General features: G+C 41.3%; 1 protein-coding gene across 4 annotated transcripts in view; it reads left to right on the forward strand.

Annotated features, from left to right (window-relative positions):
- The first annotated feature begins 791 nt into the window (after positions 1-791).
- plxdc1 (plexin domain containing 1) overlaps positions 792-14,093 on the forward strand; it is a 162,200-nt gene continuing 148,898 nt past the window's right edge. For 3 of the 4 annotated variants that reach the window (XM_043253996.1, XM_043253998.1, XM_043253997.1), the window contains exon 1: positions 793-982. In XM_043253996.1, coding sequence (XP_043109931.1) covers positions 907-982 — 76 coding nt within the window. In that variant the 5' untranslated portion in view covers positions 793-906. Of the gene's footprint in view, positions 983-14,093 lie in introns of all 4 variants that reach the window. The other variant, XM_043253999.1, reaches the window with a different exon arrangement.

A 14,093-nucleotide genomic window follows, 5' to 3' on the forward strand; every position in this document is an offset into this window, starting at 1 on the left:
GCCATTTACCAAGGACATGTCTTTGCCAGTATTTTGCCAAGGAACCGATTTCATACACTGATCAGTCTGCACGCAAACAAAGACAGAACCTAGATATTTTGGGCAATATAAAAATCCTGGCCATGATGGGTCCTGAGACGTATGGCACGTATGGTCTAGTTATATGTTAAATGTGTGTTTCTACCTATTTAATGTTATTCCCTTTTCCACTTGATTGATCACTTGATTGTAACATTACAAGAATCTGAGATATTAAATTAATTCCATGAACATGGATATAGAAACTTTAAAATGTATATTGACTGTCGCTGTCACACTGTGGTTCAAGAGAAGGAGCGCTAGTCGAGAATATAACATGAATAGTCTTTTAATCTTCTACATAAGTAATAAACAATATAGCTGTAGGCAGGCAGGCAGACAGAACAAAACCACATATAAACGACGAGATTGGACTGAACTGAAACAGGGAATAAATACACAAAGTAACTGTTTAATTTAATGAGACACACCTGATGACAATGATGCAATTAACAGAGGAACGGAAAGTAGGGCACACAGAGCACGTGGGACAATCAAAACAACATGTGACAGTCGCATAATGCATAAGTAGTATTCAGCTCCTTCATTACCATGCGATTCACTAAAATATTAGGAAACAAGTGAAAGACACAAGTTAGAACCCTTGTTTTCTGAGAGAAAAAAGCCAGAAGGGAGGGAAAAACAGAGGGAGGGAGAAAAAGAAGGAAGAAAAGGAGGGGTTAATTCCAGGGAAAATGAGAGTACGTAAAACCCAGTTCAGAAAGAGAAAAGGCGAGGTGACAGTAGGAGGGAGAGGAGGAGCAAGAAAAAACGACTTGAGTAGTGCATGAAGGAAAGTGAGAGCAACAGAAGGATTGTGGGGTGGACATGGGTCTGTGTGCTGTGTTGTTGATTTGTCTCTCACAGACAGAGCTGACCAGAGTGTGGGCTCAGGAGCAGAGAGGTAAGACATAACTAAGCACACATACACAGATATTATGGCTTAACAACATGTCAAGTCAAATCACCTTTATTTATACAGAGCTTTTAACAAAACATATTGTGTCAAAGCAATTAATATTGTATAGTGTCAGTATATGTATAATGACAATATTAATCACAACATTTTCAGTTAAAGGCATTTCATTATTGAATTCAGAGACATCATTGTCTAGCTCAGGTTAGTTTAAATAATATATGTGCAATCAAATACAATAATACTATTATATTACTATAATACTACTATAATACTATTAAAATAATAGCTAGAAATTAAATGTTCCCAAATGGGCAAGCTAGAGGCAATGGCAGCAAGGAACCAAAACTCCATCTGTGACAGAATGGAGAAAAACCATGGCAGAAACCCGGCTCAGTTAAGGTGCCAATCCTTCTCTGGTCAGACAAAACAAATTAATTTATAATTTAATGTATTTATTGTATTATTTCATTCATTTGTATGATTTATTAATTTGCTATAATTGTAATACATTGTTTAATGCTTTTATTGTTTCTCGGTACATAAATTATTATTACTATTTTAATTTATAGTTTAATTCATATAAAATGTACATACTATTTATTGTTTTTAAATGTATTTATTCATTTTTCATATTTGTAATTAATTTTAAATGTATACATTTATTATATTTAAATTGTTCTATTGTTTCTTTTATTTCTTAAATTCACTGATACACGTTTTGTGTTATTTCAGACCAGCAATGTAAACTATTAAATGACTTTTATATAAACTATTAAACGACTTGATACATAGATGATACACAGATATTGATGGGGAAATATTTTAACTGATCTTTTTTTTTAACATACAGTAATTTCTGTGTAAATGTTCATTTTACAAAATAATAAAGACAACTTTACAGATTTATTAAATGAATATATGAAAAAAATAATATTTATATCAGAATGTACCATGTACATAAGTGTTGTGTATATAAAGATAACATATCTGTCTTTTTAATACATTACATTCTTTCTATCTCTCTTTTTCATGGCACACACCCTATGTGTGTGGGTGTGTGTGTGTATTTCTGTCCTCCTTGGAGATACTGTATTTTTAGAGGGCCTGGTTCTCCTCTCTGCGAGGCAGCACTGCTCTACTTTCAGTGGCCTCTCTGTCCCTCCCACACATTCCTTCTTTCTCGTCCCTCTGAGATGTAAATGTGTATGCATGATATACTGAGAGTGAGATCCAACAAAAAAATGTTACAAACAGTTAATAACATGAAGATAAGAGCTTTGTTTGAACCTATTTCTAAAAAAAGCACTATAACATTCGGTCCTATTTGTCGAATTCACAACTGTTAAAATGGGGTCAGATTATACTTTGTGAATTAAAATAAGCGTTTTAAAAAGATGAGACAACAGCAAATGTGGAATGAATAAATTAAGTATATTTCCATTATTAACAGGAAACTTAAAATAGAATAACATAAGCTGTTAAAAGACAAGAAGTCAGTTTTTACCATACCATAAAACAATAAGAAATCCAGTGTGTCCCAAAAGTGTCCAACAGTGTGACAATCCAAGTGATGTTCCAAGTGCTCGTACCTGGAAAGTAGTAATCTTATGTTATGCTTGTATCAAAAAACAACACATTTCACATTGAAATACTGTATCAGAGCTTGATACATTTTGAGAAAAGCATGTGATCTATGACTAGTGTTGCTAACTGCCTTCAACTGAAAGTAGCTAAAACCAAGGACAGACTGGGACAGAATTTTAGGTCGGGAAATATCAAACTCATGCAGGCCATCCCATAAATCCCACAAAAAAATGTTAAATCACGGACAACAGTATTTTTTATGAACGTTATCATCATCACATAAAAAAATCCTAGTCTGAGGCATTGCAAAATAATTGAAGTTTATCACTTGGATTTAATTTTCCTTTTAGTCTCTTTTCATACATCTCTCTGTTCTTTGTACATGTACATGTTTACTATTTTGACAAATCATCAACATATCTCCACCTTGTTGTAAAACAACCACTTCATTCTAGTTTATTTGCACATACTGCCAAAACATTGAGACATTCCCTTCTAATGAACAGGTTTGCTTTAGTAATTTTCAAGTATAAATCATAATGTTTCGGCATATAGTGATATTCGCAGCAGATATTTGTAAGTTGAAATTTACAATCACAGCTCTAGTGTGAAAATTTGAATCTCTTGATTTGTGCACACATACAATAATCACAATCCTGTAAAAGCTAAGGATATTTATTGAAAACAAATAACTGATACATCTGCATAAAAAATGTTTCTTTCTTCAGGGCAAGTCACAATGGCTGACATTGTTCATCGGCCAGACATCGACCAATAAAATGTCTTCATTCTTAGCCCATCCCGGCCCCCAGCTCTGCTCTCTCACATCTGCATTCACAAGCAGTTTTGCAACAGGAATATCACAAAAGGAGTAGCAAAAGTCAAAGCGTCAGTATTTGAAGTCGTATTGCCAGAAAAGTAATTAATTAAAATAAACACAAATTGAAAATAAGTCAATAAAGAAATAAACTACAAAATTACCCTTAACAGTTGTTCACCCTAGTGCTGAGTGCTAGATCGGAAGCTATGTCGGAAGGCGCAAAAAATGTGTGTGTGTTCTGGTTCCACAAGGTGGTGGAGAAGTACCCACAGCTCCGGAGAGAGATCCTTGCTCGCCTTGGCCTGTCGGCCATCTCGGCCGCACAGTTATTCCACAACTGGGAATGCAAACCCTGTGTTCCAGCCCAAGCCCAAATAGCCGATCTATCCTGCCTGGCGCAGCATTGGCTGCTTGACGGAACCCAATGAACTAGTCAGGTAGCGGAGCATGCTGTGGTCAACTGGTTTCTGTGAACCCTTCGCCGGACTCACAACCCTGAAGCTTGTAAAGGCCGTCGAGCTGGCAGATGGCAGCTGTCTTCGACCAGGGAAACACCAATAATAATTTCTCCTCCCCCCTCCGCTGGGCAACACAGTACAACTGCCATTCTGGACAACGAAGTGTGGGAGAGGACGGGGCCCAGACCGTACAGTGTTTTACCCAGTCATCCTCCTTCTGGGCCTTGGCGAATGAGCCCCCTGCTGGAACACATCATAGAAAACATTAGAGTTTTGGGAGGGGGACTCACCTTCTCTCCCACTGTCAGAAGCCAGCAGCGCTGTATGGTGTCTGGCTCCCTCTGGGATGTGGGGGCTAGCAGGCGGTCAAAGCCGGGCCAGTCTCGCCCGAGTTCTTCCATGGGCATCGGTTCATCTTGGGCAGAGGGGACCACTGGCCTCTGTACAGGTCGCTGGATGCCCTCCGGCAAGTGTCACTCCTGGCTACCATTGTTGGGCTGCATCCGCCCGTTCCATGGCCTCGACCAGTTCGGCTGTGGTGGCTGGGTTCCGCACCCGGGACTGCTTGGCAATGGGACCACAGGAGGGCTCGCAGGAAGCAGTCTGCGACGACTCGTTCCACTACCTGAGTGGCTGACGGGGATCCCTCTAGTAGCCTATGTTGGGCAAGGCGAGTGAGTTCCGCTGCTTGGGCACGGGCTGGCAGTCAGGGATTATACTGCCAGGTGTGGAAGTGTTGCACGGCTGTTATGGGAGACAAGCCTAGCCACGCTAATATTTCTTTCCGGAGAGCCGGATAGCTCTCAGCGGCTTCATGGGGCAGGGAGTAATAGGCACGCTGAGCTTCACCGGTCAGGAGGGAGGCCCATTTGTCCAGCAGCCAGCCCAGTGTTGGCGGTAGTCTCAAACATATTGAGATAAGCCTCGACATCGTCACGTGGGACCATTTTTGTCAGCAACCGATTGGCTTGTGTCCGGGGGTCAGGCTGTGGAACGTGCTGGGCACTTGTGATCCGGAGGGCAGCGAGCCTCTCCCTGTCAAGTAGCCAGGTGTTCAACGAACTTGTGCTGGCGAATGCTGACCTCGGTAAGCGTCTTCAAGAGTTCCTCCATGACTGGGGAGGAGTGATGCGCCAACCGGAAAACGGGGTGAGAACGAGATCATTTGCCGGTGTTTTCCTTCACAAACTTGCCCACATTCTCCACCAGTGTGGCGGGATGAAGGAAACACATCTCAAAAGTAATACCCTGGAGGGTGGATTTATTAAACAGACAAAAAATGTGATACGGGTGAGTCAGTGTCCCAAGGTGCGTTTGGTGCTGCGGTGCTCTTCTCTGTCCTGAGTGACGTGCTGAAGCGGTGAATCTGTGCCAGGGTGAGGGCTAATCAGGTCACACGCTGCTGTGGGTAAGGCAAAGGAAAAGTCGCATTAGTAGCAGCTTGTATGGATTTCATGTTCAGCCTTTTGGCATGCCTCGTGGCTTTTTAAAGTCAGTAGGTGATGAGCAGCAGCTGTGTCTGATCAGCCGGTGATGGGCGTGTCCAGGTGCTCCTCGTTGTTTCCAGTTCGGGAAGCTGATGATAGATCGGGATACTTGTCACAGTGTGCAGGTGAATCCTGATGTGGCGCCATATTTATTCTGTAAATTCCCTAGTATAGGAGAGGCTTGTCCTTTATTTTTGATATGATGTATTTTTGCCTGGGGAGTTAGGAAAGTTAATTTGTATTTTCTTTTCTTTATCAGCAGGCAATTTATATATTTTATTTTATTAAGTTCTTTTGGTTTGTTATTTTGGCCTTGGGCTTCTCTTCTCTGATTAATTTTTACTTTTACTCCTTACCAATAAATAAACTAAAATTGACATGTTGCCTTTGTTCATCTGTTGACTGTGGCTGGAGTCCCGTTAACATCTTTTATTCGCATCTATCCTTCCACTGGCCTGGAGGCGGAAGTGAAGCGATTCTGTAAGCCCTGCCCGGCATGCCAGCTGATTACTCCACTGGCTCCTCCCCCCAGTCCACTGCCCATAATCGAGCACATCGGGATGGACCTTGTATGGCTATTGCTGAAGTCTGCCCGGGGCACAAACATGTGCTGGTGATCATGCATTACGCCTCCTGCTATCCAGAGGCAGTTCATTAAGAAAGGCTACTGCAAAAACCATCGTAAAGGAGCTGTTCCTCCTGTTTAGCCAAGACGGCATCCCAGCCGTGATCTGCCCTAAATGCTGTTTGGGATCCAGGAAGTCCCCCAGGCTTCAAACTTCAAACCTTTTTGGCCAGCAGACCCGCAGCCTCCTGGATGTCGCCAAAGAAGCCTGTGAGCAACAGGCAGTAGCTCGTCACTGTGTGGTTGAGCACATGAAGAAAATGAGGGAGAGGATTGACTGGGTCATGCCATTAGTCCGGGAGAACCTCAGCAAGGCGCAACAAGCCCAACAGCACCAATACAACTGGTCAGCCCAACCACAGGAGTTCCAGCCCGGAGATCGAGTGATGGTCCTCATTTCAACCACTACTTGCAAGTTCCTGGCCATCTGGCAAGGTCCCTATAGCATGTTAGAGAAGATTGGGCCGGTAATGTACCACTTGAACAGGGACGAGCTCGCTGCCCTTGTTACCTTCGACCCTGGACGTCAGCTCCCATATCTCAGCTGCCCAGAAGGGGGAGCTCCAGCACCTTGTTGGTCAGTTCTCCGACGTGTTCTCCCCTTGCCCCAGGCAGACCAACGTAATCGAGCATAATATCTTGACGGCCCCAAGAGTCATCATTCGGCAGTGGACCTACTGCATCCCTGAGGCTCCTCGGCAGGCTATTGAGGATGAAGTTCAACAAATGCTGAAGTTGGGGGTAATCGAACGATCTCGCAACCTGTGGTCCAGCCCAATTGTGATGGTCCGAAAACCAGATGGCACCCTCTGTAACGCTTCTGTAATGACTTCTGGCACCCTCAGAGCTTGACAGCTACCCCATGCCTTGGGTGGATGAGATATTGGATCTGCTTGGAAGGGCTTGGTACATCACCACCTTGGATCTCACCAAGGGATACTGGCAGGTACCACTTTCTGAGCCCAAAACCACTCCTAGTGGCCACTGGCAGTATAGGACCCCTCCTTTTGGCCTCCATGGGGGATCAGCGACGTTCCAAAGAATTATGGATATCATCTTGCAGCTCCACCAGTCGTACGCTGCTGCTTACCTGGACAACGTGGTGATCCATTCTGAGGCATGGGAGGATCATCTAGAGAGCCTGTGGAGGATGCTTTTGGAGCTCCAGAGGGCTGGACCCACCGTCAACCCCCACAAATGTCATCTTGCTCTCTCTGATGCAAAGTACCTGGGTTTCCAGGTAGGAAGTGGCCTCATACGGCACCAGGAGAAGAAGGTGGAGGGTTCTTGGGGTTGGCAGGGTACTATCACTGTTTTATCTCCAACTTCTCCTCTTTAGCTGCCTCCCTGACAGATCTGACCATGAAGGTGCAGCCGGACAAAGTGGTGTGGACACCAGTGATGGAGGAGGCCTTCCAGATGGTGGAGAGCGCTCTGACCTCAGAGCCAGTTCTCTTACCCCAGACTTTAGCTGCCCCTTCCTGCTACAAACGTATGCCTTAGAGGCTCTGGCCATCAAGTGGGCAGTCCTGGAGTTGCGGTACTACCTCTTGGGCTGGAGGTTCACACTGGCCACCCACTACGCCCCCCTGCAGTGGATAGCCCAGGCTAAGGAAACCAATGCCAGTTGGTAAAGGGGAAGGAGAGTGTCGCAGGAAGCTGAAGAATGCCAGCATGGATTTTTCAGGATTTGAATAGTTTAATTATATAAATTAGGCAGAGGCTTTTAGAGGAACATATTTAGTGGTTTGGTGTATGTTCTTGTTTAGTTATCCTTTAACAGCCAAGTTTCTTGATTTCACTATATTGTCAGAGTAGTTAGTTATTGATCTTATTTATTGATTTATTTATTTTCATTTAATCTTCTGTGCCCCCAAAGGGTGGCTGCCATGATAATGGGGTATGTTTCATAATTCTAGTGGAGGCTTGACTGTATGTGACTGTATGTGAAGTTAACTAATCTTTAGAGGTAGTAGTAGAGGAAAATCAATTTAATGGCCGTCGAAGCCTGTTAAGGGTGCTGCATGGGTATATAGTTGGAAGTTGTCTAGATGTAGTTGTTCAAGAGATAGAGGATGTTGTTCCATCCCATCTCTCCAGTTCTGCTATGGAGAGATGGGATGGCTACTGCTTGGGACCAGGTAGATAGATAAAGGGGTTGGTGGTATCAGCTTGGCCATCCAGGTTCTGTGGCCTGCTAGACAAATGAGTTTGAGAGCACTTAAGAATATCTGAAAGGGGTAAAGCTATAACAAATAAGTGCCCAGCTCAGCACTGACACAAGGGGAGGGTGAAGAGCTGCTGAAGCTGGCTGAGTAGGTGGCGTAGCTGTGGAAAAAGTTAGTATGTTCATGGGTGTAAATTTTAGTCGGGTCAATCATTTGAAGTATAATTTATGCCTGGTTTGTGGGTGCATTCCATATAGGCGTAATGATTTTTACTGTACTTACCGCACACACTATACACTGTACACAAAATCTGCTAAACACAAACATGTGCATTAACAATGTTCACATATTATTTTATCCCCCCAAAAAACACAAACATGTTACTAAAAACAACTGTCATACATTTTAAACATGTTTTTAACATTTATTTAAGTTTACTGTTATTAAAAAACACATCATTCTCTTCTTTTATAGAATATGGTGACAAACAAAATAGCATTAAATGTAACACAATGTATAAAATAATAATTTACTATAGTTTTTGTCACGCCCTCACTTCCCAGGCCTACCGATCCCATCACCTGGACACATTCACAATCACCGGAATACTGATCATCCGCACCTGCTGTCACTCACCGGCACTGGCATAAAACAGACACTCACCATTCAGTCTATGGCTAATCTCGAGGTTACACACTTGATGTTCTGGTTCCTGATTCGCCTGTTACCTTTTTTCATGTTTGTTTATGGTGTGGAGCCGCCGGAGAATGTGAATCATTAAAATTATAATCTTTTGTTTGAACCACATCTGTTTCATTTACCAGAACGAGACAGTTTTAGATAACAATATAAAAAAGCCTGCATTTTTTAAAGTTGTTTTACATGAACAAAAACCCCAAAAAACTAAACCCACAGATCCTCCCCAGGGCTAAACAGATTAGTGAAATGAAATGATTGCTTGTGGTCCATCACTTTATTGTTAAAGCATCTTTCAGAATTTAAATGAGAGGTTTCAAAAGTCTGATGACCAGTATTGTTTGTTTTCTGAGTTCATTCATTTCAATCAATCATTTTTTATTTTATATAGCACTTTTAAAAGCACAGATTATATCAAAGCACTGAACAGTATAAAATAGAAGAATACAATGATAGGGATGAAACCAGACTCAGTTGGGGCCAGTTCTCGTCTGGCCAGACTCCTAGCACGTAGCTTTCAGTTCAGTTTTAAACGCAGCTGTGTCAGATAGTGTAAAGATCTGGTGATCTGTCCATGGGGCGCATCTAGGATGAGCATAATCTCTGGGTGCTAATCCACCATTTAATCTGAATACAAATTGAGAAACAGAATAAGAAAGAACGAATAATATTAGCGTAGATGCCATTCTTTTTACAATGTCACAAGTACATTGTGTTTTATGAGGAGTGTTCCCAGTTCCAGCTGATCTAATTAATACAGCCTAAAAATCCTTTAACGGATTTGAATAATAAAGGTTTATTAGTGTGTTGTGTAGGCTAGGTTAAAAAATGTCTTTAATCTATATTTAAAGTCTGTGTGTCTGCTTCCCGACATTTCTGCATTAGACGTTGAAAGCATAGGTAGGATGGAAAAACGCAGTTTTACAGATGTTAGAAACATGGTTTTCGAAAATAAAGATTGCTGTCAAGCAGCACTAGGTTCCTAACTGATGAAAAAGAATTAAGAGCAGCCATCAAGTGTTAGACTGTGTTCTAGATTAATACAGGTGAGGTTTTTAGGTCAAATAATGAACACCTCTGTTTTTTTCCGAATTTAGCATTAAGAAGTTACTCATCATCCAGTTTTTTGTGTCGACTATGCATTCTGTTAGATTCTCAATTCGGTGTGTATCACCGGGCTGCGATGAAATATACAGCTGAGTATGATCAGCATAGCAGTGAAAGCTAACACCATGTCTCCTGATTATATCTCCCAGAGGTAACATGTATAGGTTGAAAAGTAACAGCCCTAGCACTGAGTCTTGTGGTACTCCTTATTGCACTTGTGAGCGATTATGATACCTCCTCATTTACTGCTACAAACTGATAGAGATCAGATAGATATAATTTAAACCATGCTAAGGCACTTCCACTAATGCCAACATAGATTTCTAGTCTCTTCAAGAGAATGTTGTGATCGATAGTATTGAATGCTGCGCTAAGATCTAATAGCACTAATAACGAGATACAACCATGATCAGATGATAGAAGCAGGTCATTAGTAACTCTAATGAGAACAGTCTCAGTACTATGGTACGGTCTAATCCTGATTGGAGATCCTCGCAGATACCATTTTTCTCTAAGATTGAATATAGTTGTGAAGATACTACCTTTTCTAGTATCTTTGACAGTAAATTACAGACCAATCTCTAATCTCCCTTTTCTAAGTTTTTGGGGTCAAGAGGGGGCTTAGTTTGAAGGTTTTGGGGACATATAATGGTCAAAATAAGATCTATGACTTCTGGAAGCAAATCTTTTAATAGTTTAGATGGAATAGGGTCTAACACACATGTTGCTGGTTTAGATGATTTAACAAGTTTGTACAATTCTTCCTCTCCTATAATAGAGAATGAGTGTAATTTTTCCTCAGGAGATCTATAGTTCACTAACTGATGTGATACTATAGCTGACGGCTGCATAGTTACAATTTTATCTCTGATAGTATCAATCTTAGTGTTGGGTCTAGATGCCCCTTTAAGGTTCTTTCCCGCCGAAGTCACTCTTGTTAAAATAAAGACACAACAATTTGTTTCTAATTTTCAAAGAGCTTGCAAGTGGCGTCTTCAGTTGCAAGCGAGAGCAAAAGCGTCCAGTCTGCCTTGGTTTGCATCTGAAAGCCCCACCAGAAAACCTCCTTTTATTGTGAAAAGATAAGAAAACACACCATGTCACAAAGTGGAGCATCATATCATCATAGCGTGACTCATCCAAGGTTGAGTTCTGAGATTAAGACTGTCTTCCCAAAACTTGCGAGAAAGCAACCTTGGTACGCGATAAGCAGGAACTGACTCCAAGATATGAGAGAACAAGCAATCCTTGAAGATATGCACACACATCTGCTCTGGAAATTTCCATCATGCAGTCACTTAATGTCAACATTAAATCATAGAAAATAATAGAAAATCATCTAACATTCCCTTCTGTTTGACATTAATTCCTCTCTAAGCATCAGAGTTACTTCTCTCGAATTTCGAAGCAACCTTCATTGTTAGTGGAAAGGTTATCAAACAGATTTATTAATAATAGAAAGAAGAGCTGATGCTTACTTCATAGTGTCACGGGTGTGGTAAGCAGGAGAGCAAACGACTAGCATAAGGGTCAATAAAAGGCTTTAATCTACTCGGGGATGAAATAAACAATATAATTACAGGCAGGCAGGCAGGCAGGCAGGCAGGACAAAACCACACACACATAAAGACAAGATCGGACAAACAGAACTGAAATCACAGGACTTAAATACACCACGGAATTACTTAAACTACACACAGTGGAAGACAATAAAGACAATTAACTAAAGTAGGTTAAACGGAACACGTGGCAAACGACAAAAACAATAACACAAAGTCCAAAGACATGACACATAGCAACTTTGGGCAAAAAAACCTTTTGTATCACAAATGGAAAAATTCCCAATGACCCCAAGATGTATCAGTGGGTGATCACCATAAAGGCTTGCATCCTAATCTAATACAGTTTGTCAAACAGTTTAATTAGTCAGACAAATTACTTGAAAACGCTTATGTTTGCAAAGCGATACCACATGTTGGCCGTGAATTGATGGGTATGAGTGTTCAGCTTGTCCATTAACATTCATCTGGGTGGACTCCCTTCCACCGTCGATGCTGGCTGAGCAGATTCTTAGTCCCTCTCTGTCTCCCTGGAGGTTGATTGGTCCCCCATATGGCCACCAGTGTGACTGTCACTGCAGCAGTCAGGATTAGAGCAACTCTCCAGCCCTCACATGCTCCCATTGGGGGCGCTATAGCTGGGAGTAAGGTATTAGTTGATTTCATCAGCAGCCAAGGGTTTTGATACCGGCCGACTTCCACCCCTACTCAGCGTCCTCCCAAGGTGTTAGCAGTTTGCAATGGCTTTGGTGGATCCACGAAGATCCTCTGGTCAGGATATCGGTGAATGGTCCTTCCCACCTTGGCGACGACCAGTTCTTTCTCTTGATAACTTTAATCAGGATGCTGTCACCTGGTTTTACTCTTTAGGTCTGTGGAGACAGGTATATCTGGCAGATCATTTGCACTCATAACTTCTTTAGTTTTCAAGATCTTATTCATCTATTCAGCAAGTGTAGTTTCTTCTTGTGGTTTTTCACATATTTCATCACATATGGGTAATGAGAAAGGTCTACCATACAGTATCTCAAAAGGAGTTAAACCTTGGTTTGTCAGTGTTTTTCTCATATACATTTTTACTAAGGGTAGGCATTCTACCCAGCTCCTTTTTGTCTCTTCCGTAGTTTTTCTTAACCGTAACTTCAGGGTACCGTTGGCCCTCTCAATCTGACTCGCACTGGCCGGATGGTACGAGCAATGGTTCTTTAGTTCTATGCCTAAATCTTTTGCTAATAATGTGATTACTTAATTCACAAAATGAACCCCATTATCACTATATATTCTTTGTGGTACACCGTGCTCTGGGATGATTACTTTGCACAGTGCCTTGACCACTGATAATGCATCTGCATGTTTACGAAAGTACTACTTCAACCCATTTAGAAAACAGATCTATTAGAACTAAACAATACTTGTATCGTTGGCATGGTGTCAGCTCAATAGTCCATATATATAAATTAACGTTGGTCAGAACGTAGGACAAGAGGGGGGAATCGATTTGAACAGTTTACTGAAATCTCTTCAGCAGCACAGACATTAGACTGTGTAGCAGTTGCAGCATGGGGGTTACATATTTTGGTTTCTTGCCGCTGTCACCTCTGGTTTGCTTAGTTGGGATTTCTAGAGATTATCGTTGATTTCATTACAGAGACTGTCTCTGCATTTAATAACAAATTGTTCAATCTCGTCATTATCACAATCACAACATACCTATCATTGTATTCTCATATTTGATACTGTTCAGTGCTTTGATACAATCTGTATTGTTAAAAGCACTATATAAATAACAGTGATTGATTGATCGATTGATCGATATGACTTTTGGCAACAAACATATTAATATGTGATCATTATCACAATTAGCAGTCAGTATCTGGCTTTGCTATAAGCAGGTAGACAACTAATGTGAACTCATATTTAATTTACTGCCCACACAACACTTGGCAATAAAATGGCAATAAATGCTTGCCATTTTTACTAAATAAAAACATTTTTATAAAGAAAAACAAATAACCAAAACCATCTGGTGCAGTGTTGTTTGGAATGTATATGCAGCATGTAGGTCCTATCATTTTGCACACGCCCCCCAGTGTGCAAGCAAAAAAATCAGGGCTATCCTATTTTGCATTGCCATTGCTGAGGTGGGACCTAATTGTTCGACAATTCCTTGCACTGCACTTGTGATGTAGTTAACAAACCTCTGCTGATTGTAATACAGGTAGTTTATCCAATCTATTTTTGTTTAAAGTTGACCACCAGAAAAGGGCAGACTCAAATTCTCCAGCTATTTGATTTCTTGCTTTAAATTCATCTGGCATCCCCCCTATACCATCCAATACATTTAAATTTTTGTAGTATTTTATGCTTTTTAGCAACTGTGGTAACAGCAGGCTGGGTTTAACTTGATTGGTATTTGTGGGGCTAAAATTTACTGCTATTTTGAAGTGACCAAGCAGATTGATCCAAGATGTGTAAGCTCCTAGCACATATATTCCACTATCATCCCAGTTGGCAACTTTTACAGTTATTATTAATAGATTACAGGTGTTTTTTGACAAGGTGTGTGTAAATATTCCTGGACTATCAATAATC

The sequence above is a fragment of the Puntigrus tetrazona genome, chromosome 12 (assembly GCF_018831695.1).
Source record: "Puntigrus tetrazona isolate hp1 chromosome 12, ASM1883169v1, whole genome shotgun sequence".
Lineage (NCBI taxonomy): Eukaryota > Metazoa > Chordata > Actinopteri > Cypriniformes > Cyprinidae > Puntigrus > Puntigrus tetrazona.